Source organism: Agelaius tricolor, unplaced genomic scaffold (assembly GCF_023055355.1).
Source record: "Agelaius tricolor isolate 1412-34295 unplaced genomic scaffold, bAgeTri1.0.p SCAF_24, whole genome shotgun sequence".
Taxonomy (NCBI): domain Eukaryota; kingdom Metazoa; phylum Chordata; class Aves; order Passeriformes; family Icteridae; genus Agelaius; species Agelaius tricolor.
Genome location: NW_027269284.1, coordinates 8884851 through 8912046, shown reverse-complemented (window position 1 = coordinate 8912046; position 27196 = coordinate 8884851). Strand labels below are relative to the sequence as shown.

The 27196-nt window shown below is 38.8% G+C and overlaps 2 protein-coding genes across 8 annotated transcripts in view; one reads left to right on the top strand and one right to left on the bottom strand.

Moving 5' to 3' along the window:
- The window catches only part of SORCS2 (sortilin related VPS10 domain containing receptor 2), a 536289-nt gene extending 518505 nt beyond the window's left edge, over positions 1–17784 (top strand). Inside the window, exons 26-28 of one of the 6 annotated variants that reach the window (XM_071447414.1) lie at positions 4582–4685; positions 6847–6926; positions 7264–17784. In XM_071447414.1, the coding sequence (XP_071303515.1) occupies positions 4582–4685; positions 6847–6926; positions 7264–7287 (208 nt within the window). In that variant the 3' untranslated portion in view covers positions 7288–17784. Of the gene's footprint in view, positions 1–4581; positions 4740–6846; positions 6927–7263 lie in introns of all 6 variants that reach the window. The other 5 variants (XM_071447411.1, XM_071447410.1, XM_071447415.1 and 2 more) reach the window with 5 other exon arrangements.
- Positions 17785–21970: 4186 nt separating this feature from the next.
- Positions 21971–27196, bottom strand: part of AFAP1 (actin filament associated protein 1) — a 111601-nt gene continuing 106375 nt past the window's right edge. For both annotated transcript variants that reach the window (XM_071447209.1, XM_071447210.1), the window contains one exon: positions 21971–25402. In XM_071447209.1, the coding sequence (XP_071303310.1) occupies positions 25376–25402 (27 nt within the window). In that variant the 3' untranslated portion in view covers positions 21971–25375. The remainder of the gene's footprint in view (positions 25403–27196) is intronic.

Sequence of the window (27196 nt, the reverse complement as noted above, 5' to 3'; positions counted from 1 at the left end):
TCAAGTACCAATTTTGGTAAATGAACCCCCTCTTGGGTCATTTCCACAATCTGGAGCAGAACTGTGTTATCTTTCTGCCTCATTGACTTACTATCTCATTTTCAGTCTCTGAAGAAAAGCTATCTTTTTTCCCCACCTTGCTTATACTACTTTTATGTTCCATGAGAGCAAGCTTAGTCCCAATCCATGCCTTTTAGTGATAAAAAAACCAGGCACTAATTTAATGTTCCATAATATTTTGTAAAAACATCCTCGGAAATCAAAGTAATAGCATGCAGAAAAGATTTCAGAAATGGAAGAGGCAAGTATATCAGGAGTGCCTTAAAGCACAAAGAAATCAGTCATCTGAACATTTATCCAAACATAATAAAGTCAACACCACAGTAAAGTATTCTATTTAATGGATTATTATTTTTGTTATTTTTATTTAAGTTCCAAGAAAATGCTACATTATTCCATACTCTTTGCCATGTGAATATGTTCAAATTTTTTATAGTAAACTGAATTTTAATCAAGCCTCTGGAAAATAAATGAAGTTTCATAAAGGCGAATGGATATTTTTTTTTTCCACAAAGAAGGAATTGAAGCCAAATAAACTAGAGCTTAAATGAGTAGGAATCAATATCACGTCCCCCTCCTGCTGTTCCTTCCTGCTGAACATTTCTAAGTGCTAACAGTTTGGGGTATGAATTGATTAGATTTTCTGAATAAAGGAAGGAAAACAAAGTACTTCCTGGAATAGCTTCTAAAAGGTGTGGGACCTGGAGAGCTTGGTGAAATCAAGCGCTGTGATGTTCTTTAGCAGTGGTGTGCAGAATTACATCTCTAGCTCGTATTTTTATGGTCCTCAAAGCAGGCATAATATTTCTTCTTTTTCATGACTGAAATAAAACGCTACAGGAAAAACAAAAGGAACTAAAAATGTAAACCATGGAGTGCTGCTCAGAAGAGGTAATTGTCTCCAGTGATGGATGTGAAGCACATGCATTTTGCAGATGAGTTAAACCCCCAAAGAAGCTATTGCATAATCTTCTTGTCTGTTCTTCTAAATGTGCTTTCAATTTTCATTTTGCTGATACAAATCTCTTGGGTCAAATTTCGTGTCTTGTCATGTTTTCACAGTAGTCTTTTGTGTAGACCCAAAAATTTCAGCTCTGCCTGCTTCAAACAGTTACATTGGACTCAAAATTAGCTGCTTCTTGAAGAAGAGCAAAGCACATCAGGGTACACTAGAGTTTTATTCTGTGTGAGTAGGGGTGGTGGCAGCCTCCTTCCTGCATGTTCAAGCCATAAAATTTGCCAGAATCAGGCCCATCTTTAGCGAGGTTCCAGTATCCACATCCTATTTCATCCCACAGTGTGGTCATCCCCCATAAACAGAATATCCAGCACATGTGTTAAAAATGCCTCTTGAAAAGGCTTGGACTTAGTGTAAATCAAAGGCGACTCTGACAAAGGGGAGAGAGAATGATGTGTCTGACTCCATCATCAGAAGGCTAAAGAATTACTTTATTATACTATACTATGTACATTGTAATATCCAAACTGAATCTGCCATGCACTCACTCTTGCTCACAGCTGCACAGAGCTGCACTCATCATCTCTGATTCTCTCCTGACTGTCCTGTGACAGTCTGACCCACACACACTTCTTGGCCAGGGAACAAAACATCCTCACTTTGGGTAAACAATCTCAGTATTGCATTCTACTTCAGCACAACACAGGCACAGCAAGCGAGATAAGAATAGTGTTTTCCTTCTTCTCTGCTTGTCTCACAGCTTCTCTCTGTTCAGAGGGTATGTTAATACCACATGGACTATCATTTCCTTCAGTGTGGTTGAGTGTGTTCCTTGTAAAGCTGAACCACTATGAAACACAGGCAGATCTCTGTAGTGTGGCAAAGGTCTAATGCCTCCAGTGCATGTCTTCTCAGGCCTGTGATATTCTCCTCCCTCCAATCCATTCAATGTTAGTCGTTTCCATGTAAGTGTGAGAAGCAAAGGAAAGTGTGGAAGTACTGAGTACCTCAGCTTTATACCTTCCCCAAAGGATCTGCACTTAGCAGAATTGGGCAGGATAAGGCGAGTGAGAAATAACAGCTCACAATTATTTCTTTCTCCTTTTATTCCTAAACCATAAGGAAATGGTCTTAGCAACAATACATTTAATGGTTGGTTGTGAATTTGAGAGGTTTCTTCATTTTTCCTGAACATCTTTACTAGTATGTGTTCTGCTCATGGTATCTCTAACTAGCAAGCCATGCAGGAGCTGTGAGTTGAAGCCTCAGGATTTACACCAAAGAACACACTTTGTTACCCTGGTTTCATAGGCAATAGTCACACTAGCAGCTCTTCTCCCTTTACTTAACTGCAAAGGTCTGATGTGCCATATGGCTTTGAGACGTTTAACATTTTTATTATGTCAAAATTGTTTTGATAATGCCATTGATGCTTCTCCAATCTGTCAGAAATAGTTCAGAGGAGGTTATTATAATTATTGTAGAAACATATGTGCTAATTCTGCAGATGTGTTACAGAGACATTCTTCTGGGTTTTGTCTCCCTTAGGCTTTTGATGGTGGACTGAAAGTGAGCAGTTTGACAGGTTTGATGCAGGTCTGATTGAGAGAATAGTTTTCCACATGACCAGTTTCATTACCAGACACATTAAAAACAGTCTGGAGTTACTGGCCCTAGAGAAAAAAAATCACAATTAATTACCTAATGTATTTGTTTTGGTTATAAGGAATGTCCTTCCCTCTTGCAAAATTGCTTTTTTTTAAAATCCATATAATGAAAGGAGAGTGATGCAGGGCTTGGCTTTATGTGTATGTTTTTGTTGGAGGAGCCCTCAGACCTGTTGAAGTGATCATAATAACACAGCATTTTGTCATCAGACCTTCTTTCCATCCTTCTCCTTTTCCTTTGGTTTTGTACTGCTTATAAATAATGGGATAAAATACCTATTTTTTATTTAGAGATATAAATCTGTGTGTGTGTATGTATACACATACCTATACAGATATGTGTGTTTATGTAGATATATAGGACTCAATTTATCTTTTGGATTGCTCAGATTAAAGGAAGGAGATTATCTTCAGTCATCTTTAATTTTTTAGTAAATTCCATTTATTTTCATTACTTTGATGCAATGGAAGTTGTTTTTCAGAATAGTTTGTTGCAGTTACTTTTTTTAATCTCAAATTAAAATGGTGCCCCTTGCTAAAGACACCTTCTTGTGAAATGGCATTTCAAACAGATCTTCTTCAAAAGCCTAGAGAAAATAGAATAATTTGTATATTTATCCAGCTTTTAAACTGCCACTGTAATACGGAGCAGGAGAGGGTTGCTTTTAGAGAGATGCCTAAAAATTAGTGTCACTTTTTCTATTCTCTCACTGTCTAAAGGGGCTCAACAGAAACCACAGCTGTTCAACCCTGTTTTTTTCTTTCCTTCTCGTTGTTTTTCTTTTCTGCCCACTGTAATAATCTGGCTTTAAGCACAGACTTTGACAGCCATGATCTGCTGTCATGCTGCTCAAGCTGTCAAGCAGCTTCTGGCACTGTAGGAAATGGAGCTTAGAGCCTGCAGCTCCCTAATCTGAAGTGTCTGCTTGGTGCTTGGGAAAGGATGTCCTCATGTGCCTAGGCAGACTGCAGGTGAGCACAGCTACAGCACAAAGGGTATGGCTCTTGAGGAATGTTTAAACCATAAAATCTGTTGCAAAGCTAGCAGTCCCTGATTTTTCCCTTTGAGTTGACAAAGTCTAATTTAAATTAATCTAGTTAAGAACCCCTTATCTTTATTAAGTCTTAAGCCTCTCAGTCTCAGCCAGGGTGATAATTTAATAAGATGATTTTTGTTTCTCTAGATTCCAGTCAGAGTGAGTGAATTATTGTCTCTTGTGGAGTTTGTCTAATTCATCAGTTCCCAGTCCAAACTTTATACTCTGTCTCCTTCAGTGCTGCCTGCTAAACTTAAGCAGCCTCCCCTGTCTTGTGCTCTTATTGATGCCTGTTTATGTTCTTACTCCTTCCCCCTTGGTCTTGGCCTCCTGGCTCTTCAGTCTGCTCCTTTCCATTCCCTATTTCCTGGACTTCTCCTGACTTTTTCTCCCTGTCCCTGATTGATTATGAGTGCCAGCTGATGCTATCACACTTCAGTGTCAGCCCACATGCCCAGGGAGATGTGAAGATGATTGCAGCCCAGCTTAGTGTATATGAAGACACCTGGGACCAAGAATGAACACCCACTGGGCCCTTTCATTGCTTGAATTCTTAAAATAGGTTTTCTGTGGCTTTAGTAATTTTTTTTCAACATTGCTTATTGTCTGTTAATCTTAGAAATGGATGCTTAAATATTATGTTAGTCTGGAGATCCTGAAAAGGCAGTTATATAAAACTGTGACAGAGAACAAAGAGTTGGTAAGTTTAGGTTATAATCACAAAATTAAGGAAGGATGGGATTGGTGATGATTTTTTGTTTTGGAACAGCTTTGCCCTGCTGGAGCTCTGCTCTGATGCCAATGTGTGTGCGGCACAAAAAATTCCATCCCAAAATTTTTTTCTTCTTGTACCATTTAGGAAACTGCCAGGCAGAAATGTCTACGCCCAGATGCACAATGAAAAAGAGCAGGAGATGACAAGCCCTGTTAATCACAGTGAGGACACCCAGAACATCATCCAGGGTGAGGAGTTTATTGATGATGATCTGGACTCTCAAACACTAGGTAACGCAAGAGGTAACTTCGTTTTTAGCTTATAAATTTTCATAAGTAGTTGATTTTAAATTTATGTTTGTTTTCATTTTAATTCTTTTTTGTTTTCAGTCTCAAAAAGATGCAAATGCTAACACCAGTAACAAGGGATTATCCCAATCACCTTTTGGCTTGCTTGAGATACAGGCTAATGTATGGATGATGTGCTATATAGAGCATGAGTACAGACATAGTAGTTTAATGTCAGGAGACTGACTTAGACAATTTTAGAGATAAATTTTATTTGGTGGAATGGGATATAATCTACAAGAGTTGAATTCACTCAGTAATCCTCTGAATTAGCGGAAAATTGAGTTCGGGCCAGAAGGATTTGTAGAGTCAATGCTTCTGTGATTTCAGATGGATTGTATGGAGATCCATTGCTTTATTTGCCTTCATATTCCAATGGCATTTAAATTTTTTGTTATTAGAAACATTAAATTTATTCATGTATTAAAAGTATCATAAGTCTTCCTTAATTTAGCTGTTGATTTTCTAGTATTGATGAGGTGGTTATAAAGAACCCATGAGGGAAACTTTCTGTGAGTACCTCAGTGCAAATGATTTCAGTGTCAGGTGGAAGTGTATATCCTGGCACCCTGTGGTTAGTTTTAATGCAACATGGAGTTCTGATCTATAATACATTGTCTTCAGACTGCTTTCAGGTCACAGTCTGAAAATTGTAGGACAATGTAAACAACACCCAGTTCCATTTCTGGAAATTTGTGAAAATAAATCAGATGATCCAAAGCTCTTGGGATTTATAGCAGTAGATTGATGGTGTGAAAGGCAATTATAATGTCTTTGTGAACCCCAAGGAAGAAGATGTGTTTTAGCTGCACCCAAGGTAGCCTGGGCAAGACAGAACCTGGGCTGACGAGAGATTTCTTTATTTGGGGTTTCACCTTTTCTGTTTGTTGTCCATGTCTTTATTTTCATTTGCAGAACTGTGTGTGCTTCTAGGTTCTTCTAGGAGGTGTTAGCTTTGAACACAAGGGAAGAATCGAGCCTCTTGCTTTGCTTTGTGTATTTCTATCTCTTCTCTGACAACCTTGTGTATGAGTATCACTGCTTTCATTCTAATTTTGCAAGATGACCTTTGTTGCTCCCCTGACTTTACCGGAGTTAGTTCCAAAAACAAACCTGGAAAAACAAAGTCTAAGTTAAATTTGTTTGGTCACCTCGTCTCCAGGGCCTTTAGAGAAGAAGCTGAATGCTAACAAGGTCCTTGCAGACATGCCTATTAAAGTGGAGCATTCAAACACCTCTAGTAGAAAAGCATAACTTCTTTTAATGGTAGAAAATCCCTCATGGCTTATTTAAAAGAAGGCAGCTTGGGATGCTCTAAAAAAGAAATGCTACCCTGATTTGTAACACTTTTAGAATTAATCTCTGCTTGCCCTGCACTTGTTACTCTGAGGAAACAAAAATCTTCCATCTGAGCAGAGCATTATTTTTGGGTTGAAGAGTACAAGATATGATGTTTTGATGACATAAGAATGTGAATGTGATTTTGAGGTGATTTGTGCTTCAGCCACGTTGTCTGCAGCAGCAGACTTTCCAGGAGAGTGTAAAAAGCTCATTTTTGTGGATCATAATCATTTGTATTTGTCAGCTACTGTACAGCCTTGAGACAGAAGATGTTATTTAATACATAAAACTACACTCCTGCTCGCTCTACTGTTTTGTTATTTGCAATACTTTCCACTAGCTCCGGTATTGCTCAGTACTGCCAAGAAAATATTCCTGTTAATGATACTCTATTTTATCTGGTTTAGACTATGAAACCTGTTATAATCCCTGCTTTATATTAAATTCTGGTTTACTACATTATTTGCAGAAGGTTCCTATGCTATGGAGATCCCTCCTAGCTCTGGTGAGCTTTCTCCCTCCCTCTTGGGAGATGTCCATGCGCAGCAGGGAGTTACAGGCCTGGGTTTCTGTTTGTTCTCTCTCTTCTCATAACTTTTGAATTTCCACAGTACAATATTTCCAGACTCACCCATCCACTTTTTTTGTTTTCTATATATTTTATGTTGCCTACTTTATCGCAACCCCCACCTTGGGACTCCTCAACACCATTACCTTGCAGTGACTCCTTCTGGGAGAGGTGGCAACTTGAACAGCTACAGAGTTCCCTTATTGCTGATGCCGGTCAGTGTCCAGTCCCAGGTCAGTGGCATGTCGAATGGACGCCTCAGGTTCCATTCTCCTCCCTCACCTGCACCCCTCGAGACAACTACACCTTTATAAGCCACAAAGAGAACCAACTTATGCTGTCACTTGGATAGAAACCCTAGGAATTCACCACAAATCCACCACCATGAGCAAAAGCTTAGTGCAAAAGTGTGCTGTAGGTACATGGAGCCGTTGCACCAACCTTCACCTGACCTGTTGTTTGATAAGACACTCTCTTATGCAATTTACTTGTCTCTGCAATAAAAGGGGGATTTATTGTGGAGTACCTGAAGTGCACTAATGTTGGCCTTTTGTTTCTGTATTTCCCTAGGCAATCACTCAGGCGTGGTTTTGAGCATCAACTCCAGAGAGATGCACAGTTACCTGGTTAGCTGATATTTGCAGCTGAACACAAAAACCGAAAGACTCTTCACTCTACCGTTTTATTTTTCCCTGGTGATGTCCCAAAATTGCAAACATGGCTGTAAATGCTGATGGAGAGGAGGTTTCTTATCAGTCCTGTGGAAAAAAGCATCCATCCTCAGTTACCAAGGGCAAAGGATAACATGTCTTGTGTTCACTCAATGGCCTGGGAACTCATTTCGACTGAAACTCAAACTATGGTAGCAAATTTGTAGCCCTAGGCTCCTTCAATGCCACCTTGTTTCTTTTCTGTATATGCTCTATTTCTTTATGGGTTTTTTTAGAATGATTGACTGTAACTTTTTAATTATATTTTTAATTGAGGTATTCAGTGGAAGGCTGGGAGTCTTCAGCCCAAAAAGGTGATTTTTACACAAGTGACTAGACCAGAAAAGATGGTTGATCACAATGACAATTTTTTTAGTAGGCCAAGTGTTTCTGTACTGGGAAAGGACTGAGAGAGAGACAAATGCACTCCTAGTTGAGACCAGCTCTTAACTTAAACATGTGTGAGACAATCTAACAAATTTAGGCTTAGGCCCTTCTGAGGATTAAATGAAGTAAAATGTTAATTAGGATTTCTTGTAATATACAATAATGCTCTTGTAAGTGTAGCAAGTCTTGAAAAACTATCAGCAGCAGTATCTCCCCCCCTCCCATCCCATGTGAAAGAAAAACACCAGCTTGATGCTATTTCCAGATCAGGTGCCTTCACTTGCAGACAGTCATTTTAGTTGCTCTTTTTTATTTTCTCCTGAGCGAGCCCCTCTAGGATGATGGCAGCTGCCAGATGAGTTCTCCTGTTAAACCCTAGGCTGGTGGCCTGTCTCTTTTTAAATTTGCAGAGAGTGTAAATACCTCTTTTACACAGTTTTCTTTGTATGGTTATTTTTTTAAAACTTCCTCTAAGGGCAGCTGTGCTGGGTGGGTCAGTGTTCTGCTCTGGGAAGGGCTGGGTACTGCTGCCATCTCCTTTCTCCTTCCCAGGGCATCCCTGATTGGGATTTCTCCTGGCATTTGCCCTTTCTGGTGGGAATGAGCAAACCCCAACCTGACCTTTTCCACTGGGGTTGGTTTGACAATCCAAAGGGTCACGGGGATGATGGGAAGGGATTTCGGGCTTCCTGTTCCCTTCCCATCACCAGGGGTGTCTCTCAGTCCCTACCACCAGTGGCCCCTTTTTCTGCAGGGACAGCAGGGGAAGGGCTCCTGGAGGAGCTGCCTGCAGAAAGGTTTGTGAGTCAGGTCCTTGTTTCCTAATCCCACTTTTGTCACTTGGGTCAGAGTTTCCTAGTCTTGACCTCTGCATGCCTAGGGAATGGTGATGCAGTGAATCCACACTCCTCTTGTCTTTGCTCTGTGGTTTATTTTTGCCATGTAGGAAAACAAGTGTGGTGCTGTGTGGTAAGTTTAAATGTCTGGCATCCTGTGTGTCACAGCTGCCTGGGATTAGGATGCTTCTCTCAGAAACCTATATAATCTCTTCACTTTTTGCCTTTGATAGAGAATAAATAACTCTGTACTCACTGAATGTCATACTGATGCTAGTGACAAGCTTGCACACCACCTTGTTTGAGAAGGATACAGATAGTGCATCATCCAGAAATGCAAACAGAAAATAATGAAGGCTGGTCAAATAGAAAAGAACTGTCTTAAAATCAGTGTATGCATTGGAATCATTCTTCCATGTAGTTGTGAATATAGAGCATATTATCATCAAATGCAGCAGATTGGGAGGTAGTAACTCAGTGTAGTACTGTAGGCTCTCATGAACCCCCATAGGATGTATGAGTAAAGCACAAGAAAATCTAGATTATAAATTTACTGTAAGGAACTAGGTGGAGAAGTTAGAGTGAAGATTCTGAAAAGCACTTGCAAACCGCTCAGGAAAATAATTACAAAAATTGTTCTAAGATTTCTGCCTATTTAGTTGTATAGTGCCATGTAAACTTATTAACAGAGAAGCAATGCCCTGGCTGACTGTTGTGTGCCAGACTGGGGAAATCCAAGGTCTTAAATGTTTCTGAGTCTGGGTTTCTTGAAGAAAAGTGCATATACAAAACATGCTGTGAATTGGAAACTCTTGGGATCATTGCACCAGGGGCTTTCTCTCCTCACCAGCTCTTCTTGCTTTTTCTAGTGGAAATGAGCTGGAGCAGAGAATAAAATAACATTGCAACCATCTTACTTGTTCCTGTGAAATAAATCTGAAATAGGTTGTTTGTATAGGGCAGGTGAGTGGCAAACCAGCTCCACAGACAAGGAATGGGATGGAAGCTCCAGCTTGGGGTTGTTCTCACATGGTTGGAACTAGGTCACACAACTAATTTATGCTTTAACAGCTACTTTTATGCATTTAATTCAGGGTGATTTGTGTTTCTGATCACAGGAGTCTTTTGGAACTTAGAATATGTAACTGCTTGGTACTCTAATTAACACTTAGCACAGTCTAGTACCTGTAATAATTTTTCCAATGCTTATTAATTTGATTCATACAGCACTCCTGTGAGGTTGATTTGTCATGTCTTAAAAACAGTTTTCTAAAGACATGTTGGTATTGCCATAACTGTATTAATCATACCCAGCAGATAATAAAGGAAGCCTTTGATTTCCTCTCAAGAATAATTTTTAAATGAGTTCTTTTAAAACTGAGAAAGTATTATTACCATTTTCTCCTTCATGGTGTCTCGGTTTATCTGTAAATGAAAAGACTCACTAGTGCTAGTTCTCAAATCTTTAGATACATATAAAGAATAAATATCTTTTTATTCTTTATATGTATCTAAAATCCTGACACATGAGTATTCAGAAACACAGAGCTGCTTCTGGGCACAAGTGCTAGTCACACATGTGTGCATGCACACATGCAGTATTTGTACATATTTTAGTTATGTTTTTTAGTGGGGAAGGGTGATGTGGTGGCTAAGAAACAGAAGATGACTGTCAGATACCTGGATTCTGTACCCAGACTTTGAGCAAGTTACTTCCCTTGTATGTGCTCTGGTTTCCCCACTTGTAAAATGGGGCTGATAGTGATTGCCTACCTCACAGGGGTATTGTGAGGCTAAATTCATTACTGTTTGTTCAGAATCATCAGAGCAAAAGAATTTTGTTACTATAAATTATTAATGGTTTAACTTTCTTTGTTTCACTTGTAATTATCATTGTTCTTAAAAGTTCTCTATTGAAACCAGCTGCAATTATGTATAAATGTAAAAAATGAATAATTCAAGAAAGGTGCATCACTGGTAAAATAGAAAAAAGAAGATAATTTTATTTAAACACTGCTATTGGAACATACTGTTATGTGGTAGCACTGCAACATTGGCTGTGAATTTGCTGTTGCACACTAGTATTGTGAACTGACTTCTCTGCATTGTTATTTGATCAAAAACCTTGTAAAAATGGGTACAGTGATATTTATCAGCACTGATATTGAACTATACTGAATCTAAAAAACTGGCAGTGTACTGGCCTCATTGGCCTCTTTTGGCCTTCTTAAAATCTGATGTATTTGCAATTTCAGTAACACTCTGTACTTGTCAGAGTGCTCCAAGCAGTATGATCTGAAGCATTCTAACAGAACCATCAAGATTTACAGCTGTTGTCTTTGCTTTCTCTTTTGACATTAAATGTTTTATATGGCTTTGGAGCAGCCCATCCATATAAAATACTCAGAAATGCTCAGAGGACATTTAGGGAAAATGCACACAGCATTAATTAATTTTTCAATAATGTAAGCAATATAAACCAGTGAATATTTTTATACTCTGTTGAAGAGGGTGGTGGAAATGGCTGTGAAGAAACAGAAAGCCTGAGGCGAGATGTTGTATCCACAATTCACATCCAATTTCTTGGAACTCTTTTATGATATTCTCATTGAATTAAATCCTTCTTGATGCATTTTCTTCTTTCAACGACTGGTGTAATGAGGAGTAAACTGTTTATTCATATAAAGTAGATGAGTTGTTAACTAACTGTCCTGTAGAGAAAGACAAATCATTGCTTTGCCATCAGTAGTTCCTAGTGCAAAGCAGGTTTCATCTGACATGATTATCATGGTTAGCTGTGTTTTCAGTCCAATGAGACCTTCTCTTGGTGGGAACACTCTACTACTGTAGGCTGTATCTTCAATGGAGATCAATAGAATGGAACTGCAGTAATTTCCATCCTCCTTACACAGATACATGCTCAAAAAAATGTGTGAGAAAAAGAAAATCCTTATAAGAAATTAAATACATGCAGTAGCTTTTTGATGATGAACCAGAGGTTCTGATAAGTTTTGAATTTCTAGTGTTATTTCAAGTCAATGTTTCTAAGTAGATAGAATCAATGACAATTTCAGTCATAGATTTTTTTCTACGTTTCCTATTAAAAAAGTTTTGTAATTTTTTCATTAATGAGACTTCAGGGGAAAAGAGAGACTAAACATTTTATTTCATTGCACAGTTCCTTCCAGTTGGAGTTATTGTAGTTGTTTTATTGTATATTGATTGATACCACTATATTGTTTCCATATTCATTTTTATTTCAGCAATTTAGATGAAAGTAAGTGCCCATTTCTCTCAAAGTATTGAATTTCCACCAGGACAAAATTTATAAGCATTTACCCTTATAAATCTTGATTTTTGAGATACAAAATTTTGATTTGTCTTTTAAGTCCATCGAAAAAGCTGCTTCCTGGCTCATTTTCTCTGTTTTAGTCCCAGTTGCACACTGCTTCTACAACTTTCTTCAAGAGACTGGCACATAGCCAGTACTAGTCTGAGAAAGCCTAAAACTTTCATTAGAATGGCATTTAATTGACTGTAAGTAAGGTCTGCTCAGACAATTATCTTAACATTAAGTTTGTATTTTCATGTTCTGTATTTCCTTTCAGCTTCTTAGCATTCGTCCTCTCAGTGCCATTTAAATGCATTTTTATTCCTGTAATATTTTTGACTTATTTTTAGACTATAATCATCAAAGTGACAAATAAGTCAGACCCCTGGTTAGCTTTTGCAACTAATAGCCTAACCCTGCAGTCTTTGGGAAATGTCAAGCTGTGCCCTCTCAAATTTGTACTCTTCTGTCCCAGGGCAGCCCTTGTCCCCATCTGACCACCCCAGCCGCGTTGCCTCCAGCTCTCTGTGCATGCTCAGGCTGCAGGGGGTTCAGAGGGGTTGCTCCATGTTGAGACAGCCCTAGAACAGCCCATTCCCCAAATCTGAATGGAATGCCATGCACAAAAAGTTGTTATTTGTTCCTTCTTTTCAGGTGTGTTGCATAAGCAGAGAGGAGGCATGTTTTTGGGGAAGGAAGAACCTGTAATGGTACTTCAGGCTGCTCTGGAGGGTAAAGAATGCATCCTCTTGGAATATTTTTCCACTGAAATTGATATGTACAGCAAGTTAGTTTCATGATTTTTAATATGAGATCTCATTTCTGTAAGTCTTCAGTCCCAGCTTTTTTCCTCCTGTTAAATGGAGTAGCAAATTACTTAAACTATGAATTGTGGAGCCATGTATGACTTCCATTCTTTTCATCCCTTTTTTTTATATGTGAAGCTTATCAGTATTACTGTTTCCAGCTAGGTTATATGCTGGTAGCTGAGGTGATCTTCTGTAAAACAGTTTCTAACATAAGAAATACTGGAAGGCTTAGAAGTATGTACTCTGAAATACAACAATATAGCTGTGTGAAAAAATCCTTATCAAAGAGCTATTATGGTTTGCATTAAATACTTTTTAGTAGAATATGTAAAAATACATAATCTTATTTGCAAACTCTTTGCCTCCCTTCCAGATTGATTTTCTTTTAGAAGAACATTTACTAGCCCTGACAGAGAGTGCATTCTTTCCCTTACACAAGTAATTTTGCTTAATAGTTTTTCCTCGCAACACTTGGATTTCACACAAACTTCATCTGCCTTGATCAGCCTTGATTTCTGAGTTTCTGTAGAATTTGCATCTTTACACTGATTACTTGCAATACAGTGGACATAAAGCCCTGTTAAGCAGCAATAATACAAGCAGCAGTACCTGGCACTGCTTAAATAATATGCCTTTTTTGCACGTATTTTTAATGGTATAATGAGTATATTAATCACTAGGAAGGCCAGGCATTCCAAATAACTTTCTTAACATGTCTTAATATTTCTATGTTATTTGTTGCTAATTTTAGCCAGCTTTTGATACTTATATTTAGTTCTTACTGACAGTGTCTGCTCTTGCAGATCAAAGCAAATGAATTGGCTTATTCACTTTTTAGAAAAAGTATTAATTCACACTGCTTATTGATTAAAAGAGTTTAAAAATGAAATCATTCTGAAATGGTGAAAGAGATACTTTTAATGAGGACAGCTCATACAGGAAAACAGCAGGCTTATATCCATGTGGCTTTTGAGATATTCTTGTTATGGATTTTGAATAGAAAGGACTGTGCAGAGGAAGCGTGGCCTCAAACATCAGTAACAGGCACATAGGCAGTTTGCAAATGGTAAAACTAGTCCTAAGGAGAATATTGTAATACACCACCTCTATGCTTCAGGTTCACATCAGGGCATTTAAATGTTTAAAATTACAGCATATCTTCACAAACAAACTGCCCAGTGAATTGCCAAATTCATTGGCTCCATTTACTCGTAAATACACTCCTGTCTTTGGGGTTAATCTTCTGACATGCTGAAGTAGCAAAGTAACTGTTCCTGAAGTTACCTACATTGCTTAATACTTCCAAATCTTTGCCAAGTAGCTTCTGAAACTAGAAAAAAAAAAAAAAAAGCCAAATTTCCACTCTTTTCTGTTTCTCCTCCTGTCCCCCCACCCCTGTTTTGTAGTCCTTTTGTTCTCTTTCATTGTTGCTGCTGTTTGTGGCTCTGCCTTGCCTGGCTTTTCCAGATGACAGTTTTCTACGGTTCACTTTTCCTTCCTTGCTTTTTGTTCTGCTTTATGTTACTGTCTGTGTTTCTATTTGGATATGCACCCTACTGTGTCCCAGCTGAAAGCAAGAATCACAATCTTCCCCCTCCCTGCCTCTCCTTTAGCTCTGCTCTATTGTCTGAGTCGATGAGGTTCCCTGTGCTTTGTGTCACTGCAGTCCATCCTTCCTGCTTCTTTCCCACTTCAGTATCTTTTAATCCTTTCAGCTTTAATTTTGGCTCTCATTTTTGCTGAACCTTTCTGGAATTCTTATCTTTTCCTTTTCAAGAACTTCTCTCAGATGTTCATCCCAGGGAGCTCATGCTTCTAGTTTGAGATGTGGATGAATATTATACTCCCTGAAAGAATAAAAACCAGCATTTCCTCTCTCTCCAGTGTATAGATTGGTTTTGCTGTTGGTCTGTAGTAAAATTATGTATTTAATTGGCAAAGATGGTTATCTGTTATCTCCCACATATCTTCCTCTGCCTTCCTTTGGGTTCCAGGCTGAGACATGGTGTTCCTATGAGTTTCCTGGAGCACAGCAAGGGCTGGCTTGCTTTGCCAGCCTCACAGTCTGGCAGGTACAGAATTGCAGCAGGGGTAGAGCACCTTGCCAGACCACTGGGCTGCATTTGTATTTCAGTATGGGAAATGCTGAGACCCAAGGTGAGACACAGCCTTTTAGAGAAATTGTTACAACCCAAAGCTGAGCCATAGGTGGAGTAAAGAGAATTCTTTGTTAACAGAGGGTCAGGAGCAATTTGACTTGACAGGTTTATGGAATGGGTGTGTATGAAACCTTTCCTAGAGGGTGGGGAAAATGGCTTGGATTCAAGTTCCATAAAATACAAATTTAAGCAAAGTCACCAGATATATTTGGCAGAATCATCATGCTGGAGGAGCTTGGAGAATGTAATGGGAGTAAGATCATTGAAAAGTCCAGTGGTATCTTGGAAAGGTATAGCCTGTCTTAGGGAATGTAAGTGGGAGAGATGTGGAGGGAGGGGAGCACAGGACTAACCAGGACAAGGAACAGCAGGGAGAAAGTCAGTGTTACCAGTGTGTATGGTTTTACCACGTTGTTGATTTTGTTATGGTTAAGTCTGGAAGCTTTGATTTGTAATGGCAACTATTTTATTTTGTTGGTTGCATGCAGAGTCTTTAAACCATGAGTCTAAATTGATGCAGCACGAGGAACATGCAAAATTATCACCATCTCTGCCGATAATTTAAGACAGATCTGACTTGCAGCAACATTCCACCTGAGGTGCATGGAAAAGATGTTGCTTTAGGAGTCAAGATGCCTCTATGGGTGCTCCAGATGACTGGGGGTCATTTGCTAATGGTGTTCCTCCCTAGCACAGCACCAAGCTAGGACACAAGGGAAAAGAATTATTTTATAGAGTCTGTCTCTTGCATTTGTACTGTTGAAATGTAATTTGCTAGAATGCCTGTGTGAGCTGTAATTTTATAATGTTTAAAGAAGATGAATGGAGCTGGTGTAGTATTCCTGAGGGTAAACACCAGTGATTGGAGTTTACTGAACATGTGATTAGAAATTTTAATTTTAGGAACAGAGAGTTCCTCCATTTCATATGCACACCAGGCCTTTGAGTACAGATCCTTTTTTTCATTTGTCACTGACAGGCTGTGATTTATTTCCTCATGGGTGTAAAGTCATGGTTGTGCTTGCTGCAGTGCAGAAGGCTCTGGAGGGAAAACGTAATCAAATGGAGAAGTATACTTGAATTCTCCTCTCTTGATCCCAGTCTTCTCTGAGTTGTTTTCCTCTGATTGTCATTCTGTCAAAAAACTGGGTTGATGTTAAAAGGTGATTAACTAATTTTCATCCTCTTCCGTGTGGCTGAGGAAAAATAAATACAAGAAGTTTGCAGAGGAATAGCAAATTGGAAGAGGGTGGGGAACTTGATCATCTGGCAGAGTGCTTTGGGAAGCTTCCACTTTTTTTTGTTTCACCTACCCACTTATTTTTACAAATATGTACAGCACCTGTGATTTATGTTTCCATTAAACTTTGACAGGTTTCTTTGCAGAAGGTGTTTTAAAGAATACCACCCTACTGCATTGCAAGTGTGGATTTAGGTGACATCATGTATTGCCCTTCCTTACCTAAATGAAATTAACTTGGTGTATTAACTTGTTATATTTATGAAACAGCACTAGAAATATTGCTTCATCCTAGATTGGAGAAATATGTGGAGAGATGAGAGTTGGAATAGGAGAATTTTCCTTTTTAAGAGCAAAGGATGGAAGCCAGCTTTTTTACAGTGCATCTGTGGCTGTTCCAGCACAGGTGTATGCAAAGTCTCTGAATCCAGATACAGACAGACAAATACAGATTTTGCTGACATTACCCATGAAAACAAAAGAGGAAAAAATGGTAATTAAACCAAGCCTAAATAATATTTTGTGGCTAATTAGTGCTGCAGCTCTTGGTAAGTATGTGAAAGGCTGTAAAATAAAAACTAGACTTGACATATGTCTTGTGAAGATTCACAAAGCATGTCTAGCTACCCTGTTGTTAATGTGGAACATTGTTTATTTGGCATTGCTGGCCCAAATTCTACCCTAATTTATGGCCATGCAGTTCCACAGACATTATCAGTTCAGCTTTGTGTTACAGAAGAATTTCATCCACAGTGGATTTCGAAAGCAACTGCAGGTTAAAATCAGTCTTCTCAATGCACCTGTTACTCACAGGTTACTCACTGATTTTCACCATAATTTTTATTCCCATTGCTAGCATGAGAGTTCTTTGGATAGATGTAAGCTAATTAAAACCAAGGTAGAACTGAATTTTTTAACTGCTTATGACTGCTTGGTCAGCAAATGCCTAATTTTGATTGGGGGTTATTCCACTCCTTGTGTAGGTTCTTAGCAGTCATCAGTATGCTATAACCCCTACCTTTAACATACATGGCTACACAGCCCTCTCCTTCTGCCTTTGCACATTCTGTATTTGTGAAAACAGAACATGCCTTCTCCTAATTTTGTTTCAGGTGACCTTGACTTTAAGCAGGTTTCTTTGTATACAGTAACAGGGCTCAAGTGAAGAATGAAATAAATCCATAATTGGTGCATTGTCAAAAATGGGGAAAAGTGTTATTTGTATATTTTTTGTAAATATGTAACATTTAATGGCAGTTTTGTAGTGATGTGCTGTTTTTGAGAAAAGGAAACAAATATATGTTTGAATATGCTTGACGTAACACTTAACTGTGATTCAATTGCACAAGTAATAGCTTAATCAAAAACTCTTGTGCAATATGTAGTGCACACACATAACCAAGTATCTGTTAGCAATCCACAAGCAAATTTTTGGCAACTTTTAACAATGGTGATGAACTGTGCAGTACAGATTATCACGGTCTCTTTCAGCTTCCAAACATGTAGCAGGCAAACTACTGTATACGTACCTGTGTACTCCACTGCATCCAAAGGTATGCATTTGTCCTGAGAACCTGCACTCCAGGTTTTTCTTTAATAAAATTTGGTTCTAAACTATTGATTGCTTTGTTTTTCTTTTGAAGCTTCTCATGGGTTTTGTGGAGGGGAAATGGTTTAACCAGTCCCCTGAGTTTGTGTGTCTGAATTTAGCAGCAAACGACTCAACTCTGCAACACTGAGCTCAAAGGCTGCAGCAAACCTTCATTCTCCTCCTCTTTAGCCACTCCACTCCATCCTCCTACACTGCAGCTCGGCTCCATTCATAGGGAAAGAGGGAAAAGTCCTTTTTCCTTTTCCTGGAAGGGTCTGCAGTGTAGCTGGTGGAGGGTGACATCCTGTGGTGAGACAGAAGCCATGCAGGGCTGTTCTGCCACTGCAACAGAGGCTGGGTATTTCTGTCCTGCTAAAGAATTCATCTCCCTGTGATAGAGCGCCATCCACAGAACAGAGGTATGTGTGTTCTGCCCTTCCCGTGCCTTTATTCCAATCTCTTCTTTTCTTTTTATTCATTGCCCTTCCTTTACCCCACTCTTTTCCTAAGGAGATGCCTGTGCTGTAGAAGCTGCATTCTCTTTGCAAAATTGAGGGGTCTGCAAGTCACTTAGCCCTTAAGCTGGATGTAGCTGTGTGTAAGGATCAGGCCTTGACTCAAAATAAAACTGAGCTACAAACTATATTCAATCATATACAAAGCTAGCAAAACCAAAATCCTCAGAATTATGCCCACTGGACATGCCCAGCTGCTACATATATTTATTTCACTCTGCCTAGAGTCTTTGGAAATGAAATGCAAAATTATATAGTATATTTTTATAAAGTCTTGGCCTTAATGTCCTAAAGGTTTTCTCCTATGGTCCTGGCAAGTGCTCTCTGTCTTTGCTGAAGGTCACTGAATTGCTGAAGTCAGAAAATGCCTTCCATCCCTACAGACTGGGCATTCCTTCCTGCTTCAAAGTTTAGAGATATTTTCAGGCTGGAATAGAGTTTATGGTTTGCTGAGAGGTGGCTGCTGCTGTGTAGCTTGGTGCCTTCCCAGGGAAAGTCTGACACTGGTAGAATAAACACTCGATGTTTCTTTTCACTGCCTCTTGCCCACAACAGGGAAAAACAGAGATGTTGCTAATTGTTGTGGATGTGCAATGTGAAGTCTTATTAAAGCTTATACTGGGATAAAGCAGCACCATGAATTATTATCTAGTGATTTTTTAATTAGCCATACAAATTTTATAGACTGCAATGAAGTTTTAATAGGACCACAAATGGATTATTTATTCACAGAGTGGATATATTTTGAGGGATCTAAAGATGGATAATTAAAAAGAAAAATAATTCAGACGAGATGAAACTGAATTTTCTCAGTCTGCCCTAGCTGAGCACTCTCCCAGGGTGCCTGCTGGAGGAGCTGGCAGCTGGGGGAGCCCTGTGGTGTGGGCACTCTGACCCTTCCCCGTGGCACACCATGCTAAATGTGGGGCTGGATGCAGGAATGAAGCTTGAGCTTCCCCTGCTTGTGCAGCCCAGCTAGGAAACACTGCAATTTGTCATTTTAGGTTCTCTAATCCTATCCTGTGCCTAGCTGAGACTTTAACTGCAGTTCATCATCTCTACAAAAGCAGACTGTTGAATCTCAAATGACATCTCATTTTCCAAATGTAGTGCTCTGATATAAATAAAAGCAAAACTCAAAGAAACTATAAAGTTACTTTTAATGATGTTGCAAATAGTTCTTTCCAAGAAGAGCTCCTGATTTGGAAGGTCAGGAGTGAGAGCAGACACAGCCAAGCTGTTCCCACAAATGAGACACCAAATAAAATTTGCTAATATCTAACCTGAAGGGCTACTTTACTTCAGAAACTGATTTCTGTGGAAAGAAAAGAATAATTGCTTCACTTCTGTTTCCTTTGCTATCATCATCAAAGTCATATCAATTGCTACACTATTTTGAAGCTTAACTGATTTCAACATCATCATAAGTCATGTCTCTCTAATAAAACTTTTGAGGCATAAACAACAGGCAATATTTTTTCCTGTTTTCCATTAAGACACTGATTTCTTTTCAATTTTTTTTTTTTTTTTTTTGTGATTTATGCCTTGAAAGACGTTTTGCTTTCTTATGGGTCCAGCTGCTGTGGACAAAATGTACTGTACTCTGGTGCAGTACATTTGAAACATTTCTTTTTGAAAACCTCATGGCTTTCAAAAGCTGAAGCAAAATAGTACAAATGTTGTGCATTGTATTTTGAAAGTGATAAAAGGATCCATTCCTGCCATTACAGTACCATACCAAAAGCTGATTTCAAAACAAAGTTCAAAATCAGCAGTACATGCCAAAACCAGGCTAAAGAAGTAAAAATTCTAAGGAATAATTTAGTGAGAGCAATTAACAGTCTATTTAAAAATTAGTAGTTAAACCAGGAATTAAGCTTATGTTCAGCTCAAGACCATGTAACTGCAACTCTGCTGGTTCTGCAAAATCTAATAGGAAAATTATTCCCTTGTAATCAGATTACTGATGAAGAATACCCTTGATAAGATTTTTTTTTGTTATCTAAATTGTGAAGGAATAATTTTGCATTACCTTGATCTGAAAAGACAGGTTCTTGCTTTAAAAGTCAAATTGAAAAGAATAAGATACATGGCTGTATAGAAGGGAATGTTTTTGTAACTGCTGGTGTAAAAAAAAGGCATTTTTCTGTGAAAGAAAACAGCTTCATTTATCAGCAGTAATATGTCAGGAGAGTAGGGGGAAGCACAGAAGGACACATAAACAGAACACACTTCCAGCCTCCCTGGAGCTGGACTTTGCTGTTTTGAAGCAGGGAGCTTTGTGTTTGATAGTTTTAAGTAATTCCCTTCTGCCAAGAATTTTGTTTATTGTTTATGCTTTTAGCATCATATAAGCTTTTAGCATCAATAAAATTCTGTGACAAGTTCTGTAGCTGAATTGGGCAGTTCTTTTGAACCTGACCATTGATTTAGATACCCTCAGTGTTTGTACTGTTAGTGGCAGGGACTATTGGCAGGTACTATTTTGTTCCCCCATGTTTATAACATGTTAACACAGCCCCCCCCTCCTCAAAGTTATTTTTTTTCACACTGGAATGACCTTATCTTTGTTTTTCCCTTGGATTTCATTGTAATATGACAAGGATTTTTCCTTGTCTGGAGGGATTGCTGTGCTCCTTGTACCATCTCCCATAGAGTTTATCTATTTATGGCAGTCAGAGCCATTTGGATTATGTTGTATAGGTACAAATGCAGATGATTGAGACACCAGCAATGCAGGTGGTTTCCTTTCTTTTGCCATTTGCTTCTGCAAGTCTTGTGAATCAGACAGAGACTCAAGATACTTGCTGCATTTTAGACCATAAGTATTATAGCAGGTTTTTTTGGTTTTGTTTTTGTTTTTCCTGTTGCATTTTTAGGTTAATTTTTGTTTGTTTGGGGTTTTTTTGCTTTGGTTTTTTTTGTATTTGTTTGTTTGTTTGGTTGGTTGGTTGGTTTTTTGTTTTGTTTTGTTTTGGGGTTTTTTTTTGTATTTTATTGTTATTTTGCAGTACACGGGCCTACCTATTAAAACTCCATTATGATCTTGGAGGTGTAACTACAGAAAAAACCCCAATTAGCTACTTCAGAATATTGCTTCTCTCAGTTTGGGAAAATGAAATGTATATTCTACTTAAGCTTTCTACTTTATAAATTTGGTAATAATTGTGGTGTAACAGGAACAAGAGCAAAATCTAAGAAAAGCAGCAAGGAGTAATTACAGCTTTACACTTCTCAATCTCATCTGTCAGTCATCCATAAGAAATTGCTACATTCATCTTTAAGTAGCCTGGTAATCAGCTCAGTTTAATTTTAATCCACTTTCATTTCTTAGAGGTAATTTTTAATGTTTTACATATTGCATAATTTACCAGTGGCATTGACATCTAAGCAAACTGGTGCAGATGCAACAGGCAAGCAGGAAGTGCTGCTATGAGCTCTAAATACATCAAATTCCACATTTCCATTGCCAAGAGAGTCCTTGGGCTGCATTCACATTGCAGGAGGTCACTGCTCAGTTAAATGGGGATACAACTGATGCCAAAAAATACTCAAGATAACGTCCAAACATTTTCCAACTGACTGGCACGGGAGAATGGTTCTCAGCTGAGTCTCTGTTGTGGGAGAGCTGCTATGGTGCCATCTCAGCACCTTAGGGGCCTTCTGGAACTGACAAACACCAAGAAACAGCACTGCAAATCCTTTTTTTGACAGGTAACTTTATTAATAATGGTCTCGGATCTGTCGCACCTGCCAGGTGCCAGTCTTTTTTCACACTTTGCAAGACTTTCTGAAGAATAAACTAGAAAGGCATAAAGTTAGTTGAAGCTACTAAGACACACATTTGAAGGTGGGTCTATTTTGGACTTTTGTTCTTTTTTTTTTTTTTTTTAGCAGAAGTGTCCATGAATGTGTGTCAGAAAGAACTTAAATACACTGAGAAATACAGTAGAAAGGCTATATTTACAGACAATTATAATGGGCACTGCCAACATATCCAATAACAAAAATAAAACAAAACCTTTTTTTTTCATGTTTCTATCATGCTTTTTTTCACAGAGATTTTTTTTTAAATATGATTTTGTTTTTTAAAAAATACAATAAGGAAATAATTACATTCTTAATATGAGAACATTATCATACAACATACACCCTTGGCCAATTAATTTGAAAGTGTCTAACAAAACTTGATACTAAATTAATATTCTCCATTTGAAAAATCAAATTGCCACAATCATCTCATTAAAAAAAGGCCCTTGATCCCCCAAAGTTACGATCTGGGTTTTTTATAAAAAAAAAAAGCATCACCCATTTAAAAAAAAAACCAAACAAAACAAACAATTTTAAAAAAGCACCTGGTACAGTAACAGGCATTTGGTGAGGAAGCATAAGTGTAACATTTTCTTAGAAGACATAGAAATGGTTCAAAATACGAGAGTTTTCTTTTAAAACAAAAGTCATGCTGCTCTATGGCTGAGTTTGCCTGGTGATCCTGGCATCTAAAAACAGTGAAAAATACAAGTTCTGTTGCTCTTTATAAAAAATTGTGCAGCAATAGTGCTATTCAAGGCAACAGAGTACATTTCACAGCACTGAGAGTGGTCTACAGAGAGGTTATTTCCCAAGTTTTTTGGTTTTCTTCCTTTCAGAACCTTGGCTGTTACACAGAACAGACTGAAGTGGTGGTGGCTTTGTGGAGCCTCTGCTGGAGGAAGAGTGGAAGATGTTCAGATCAGGGGGCACCACAGGGGCTCGGGGTGCCACAGGTGCTGAGGGAGACCTGCACCTACAGCAGGGCTGAAGGAGGCAGCACGAACCACACAATTTCCATTTACCTGGGCAGAGACTGACACACATCCACCTCAGGCATGGATTAAACCTGTCCTTGCCAAGGAATTTTTCTTTCTTTTTTTTTTTTTTTTTAAACCATTGGATAAGGGGGTGGAAAGAGACAATGCCAATATTGGGTAAACAAGACAAGTGATCTGGCTTTTGACTACTCTGCATTACTTCATGTGGGACCACTTCTTAATGGCAACTGTTACATCACTGCTAACCTTGACTAGAAGCCTAATTTGCATTATAAATATGTACAGATATAAATTAAATATTTATTGAAATATACAAATAAATAACTTAATTTGAAATAAAAAGCCTAAATGAACTTTTGCTTCAAATTTGTTTCTGCTATTATTTATGGGAATTTGATGCTGTTTAGTCCATAGTCACACAGTACAGAATGTGCCCTCAAGTTAGAGAGTTAATAAGTGACCTAAACTAATATTAAAAAATTGTGTTTTCAATGAAAACCACACTGACACTTGCTTTCCTACTGTATCTGCATTCCTGTGGCCCTTGGTACCAGGAAGCAAAGAGCCTTTTTTCATGCTGGGCTCCATTTCTACACTGCTAAGGTCAGTGGGGTCCCTGGCCCTAAATGCATTTGGGAACAGGACACAGCCCCATCTCCTGGCAGCTGTCAGGTCTTTCTGACAGATCTGTGCCTTCCAATCCCACAAGCTCCTGCAGGGAGCCCTCTGGAATCCAGCTCAGCTGAGAATCCCAGTTCCCCCCCTGGAGCTGCACACGCCCATTCCTAAAGGTAAGAGAGAATCTGCAGGCTTGGCCACGAAGGGATGGGATCCTTGATAACTGCTGTCTTGCCAACTTCTGTGATTTTAATTGCAGTCTTAACTGATTATCAAGACTCCAGCCCTAACATCTGTGATTAAAACACTACTCATATTTTGAGGTAATTTTTAAAATTAATTTTCTACTCCTCACAGTTGAGGAGGAAAAAAATCTTGAGAGTATGATTGAAAACTCTCCAAAGGCCTAAAAAAACCAAAACAGAAAACTTAAAAGAAGATTTATACATTCTCCCCCCAACCCCCTTCTGATTTTTTAAAACCAATCTTGAGATTTTGAAGGGCTTCAGTGGCAATTTACTGCATGTAATTTCTCAGGAATGACATGGATAAGAGACAAAGAAAAACAGATTCTTGTAATTTTACAGACTAAAATGCAACATGCTATTTCCTAGCAATCAGAAATGGACCCCTGTTTGAGAAAATTCCCAATTATTTGTTAAACTGTTTATAAAAGAGTCTGAAAATTATTACCTTTTCAGTCCATCCTCCTCAAAAAATAATAGCTGAGGTCTGAAAACAGACAAAGGAAACTAAGTACAGCAGTGTTCTATACCTCAAGTTTAACAATACTATATTATAAAAAACAAAACAAGACTGACTGCATAAGTCATTCTGAGTTGCCGTTATCTGTTGAGGACTAAGTTCAATTGTTTTCTTTTTCTTCTTTAAAATGTATAGAAAAGAAGCAGTATCTAAAAATACCTGTTTGCCTTTTAAAAAAATCAGGAACAAGTCATAGTTCAAGAACATGACCTTTGAAAATGACTGGTGCTTCAGAACAGCAATAAAGAGAACGTACAAAAACGCATCTGTCTCGAAGTTTGGCAGCTTTTAATCTCCCCATGACAAAAGCATCTGTCTGAAAAGTATCCAAAAATGCTTCACCAATGAGTCCTTGTGGCCCTGCAGAGCTGCTGGGCTGAGCAGGCACTGCTGCTTCTGCAAGCACATTTCCTCAGCTTTGTTTTGCCATGGGAGCAGCCACCAGCAAAGCCTCTGCTGATGAGTTAGACCTGCTCTGTGGCAGAGCTCCAAAGGCAGTTTTAACCTGCAGGAGTCAGGATTTCCCACCAGTCTTCAGCAGTGTTCCAGCCGTCTGATGCACTATGATTAACACTGCTGGTTCCTTGCTGCTTCAGCAAAGTAAACTTTCAACTGTGACTTTATGCTCCTTTTTAGTTCCTATGGTTGGGGTTTTTTTTTGGTTTTCATTTTCTCTACCAGTGAAGTTGGAAACAAGGAGTTACAGCTAATAAAAAGGGGCACACGTAGTTACACAGCAATACAGTAGAGGGAATACAGGCAAATTAGCGCCAAGCTACCATTAACTTAACAGTTATAAAACTTCTCATGTTTTATCACTTGATGTGACCTTCCAGGTGAGTCCTTTGCAGCCTAGGTCTTGGTCTGTAGTAGGTAAGGCCTTTATGGAAATTGAGTGGCTTTGTTATGTTTATGTTCCATTTTTCATCTCCCATTCCTGGAAAGGGGAAAAAAATACAGAAAATGTTATAACAATCAGGGTATTTCACTGATGTGATTGTATCTGCTGAGCCACAACTGAGGTCAATAACGGTTTTTTCATTAACTTTGCTGGATTCAATCCAAAAATTAGTTAGGGAATGCTAACAAGTATGTTCTGATAGTCTGTGCACAGCATCCACCCTTCCACAACTACATACAGCAACATATTTCCTAGTGCAGTGCAAATAAGCCATGTTTGTATTCTGCAGAGGGGACTTCTGGAGCAACTGACACCCCACAGCTGGTGTAAAGCACTCAGCTCTCCCTGAGTAAGGGAGAGGCTGATCTAAGCACACAAGGCTCTCTAAATGACTGCTGCAAGACAGCAGGAAGCCCTCAATATTTCTCAGAGCTGACACCAAGTGATTGCTTTACTGCTCTTCAATTTTTTTTATTGTAAGTAAGACTCATGGCAAACACATAAATTTATGACTAAAAAGAGCAACTTAGCAGAGAGACTAACAAACAGGGTTAAGAGAAACAAGTCAGTTTGCATTGCATTTGTTTCCCTTATAGATAATCCAAACTGAGCTATTGCCTGGCAAATTAAAGAAATTGCTTTGACTTTCTGTGCCTCAGTTTCCTCACCTGTTAGCTGAGGGCAGGGACACCATCCACAGCAAAACATGTAATCTATAATGCTTTTGGTCATTTGTCTCAGAGCAAGGTACTGCCATTTCTTCTGCCACATAAGTGAAAATCATGAGGTTGCCACAGCTGAGCCCCCAGGTCAGTAAAACTTGTGGCTGTCGAGTGTCACCTACAGCATCTCCTAACAGCACACAGCAGCAGAAGGGCTGAAGCAGGGTGGGCTCACCTCAGGACATCCACACTGCACCCCTCCTTGAATCCCACCCTTACAGCCTCAGGAACTACTGAAGATCCACAGGAGGTGGCCTCTGGCTCCAGCAATCCCCTTGGAGGAACCCCCAGCTGCTCCTCGCCAGGCACTGGGGCTGCAGATTCCTCTCTGACCCACCAGGGAGAGACACTCTGCAGGCAGCCTGCTGACTTGGCTTCCAACCTGAATTCCTGAATTTAACACTCATTCCACAACATTTAAGAGCACTGACTGAAATCCATTACTTATGCACGTAAATAGCTGTTCCTGCTGCTGAAAGCACTAAGAGCATTAGTTTGGCTCTTACAACAGCTGTATGACCATGACACCTCTTCAGCTGTTGTAAAATAACAGTGAAGGTCACAGTTGATGGCTGCTTTAGCAGTGTAAGAAAAAAAAAAATCCTTGGGTTTAACATTAGACAATAATTTACTTTGTTTCTAAACTTCTGTTTGGTTTTTTTAAAATTTAAATGGTGCTTTTACTAAAATTCAATGTATTTTAAATATTCAGTTTTATTCTTCAAATTATGGTAATTCTAAAGTTAAAACACAGTACTGGTAGAAATTAGATTACTTTAAAAACTCTATTAAATCTGTGTTCTCTATAGATATGCTACCAAGGCTATAAAGGAAATCCTTGGCTAAGCAACTGGGAGAAGATTTTCTTTGAAGTGTTAAATAAGGCTTGAAAGCAGAAGCTTCTTTTGCAGGTGCAAAAGGAACTTTTTGTTTCTTTCCACTGCTCCTGCAGGCTCACACTAAGGAAAGAATGTCTCAGTCAACACTGACAGCCTGACTGGGAGCTGGGAAACTGGGACAGATCCTTTTCTTCTGCAGTCCTTGAACACAAGCAAGATGTAAGATGCTGACATTCACCAGCCCAGTAGTTTCAAAAACAAATCAGAAG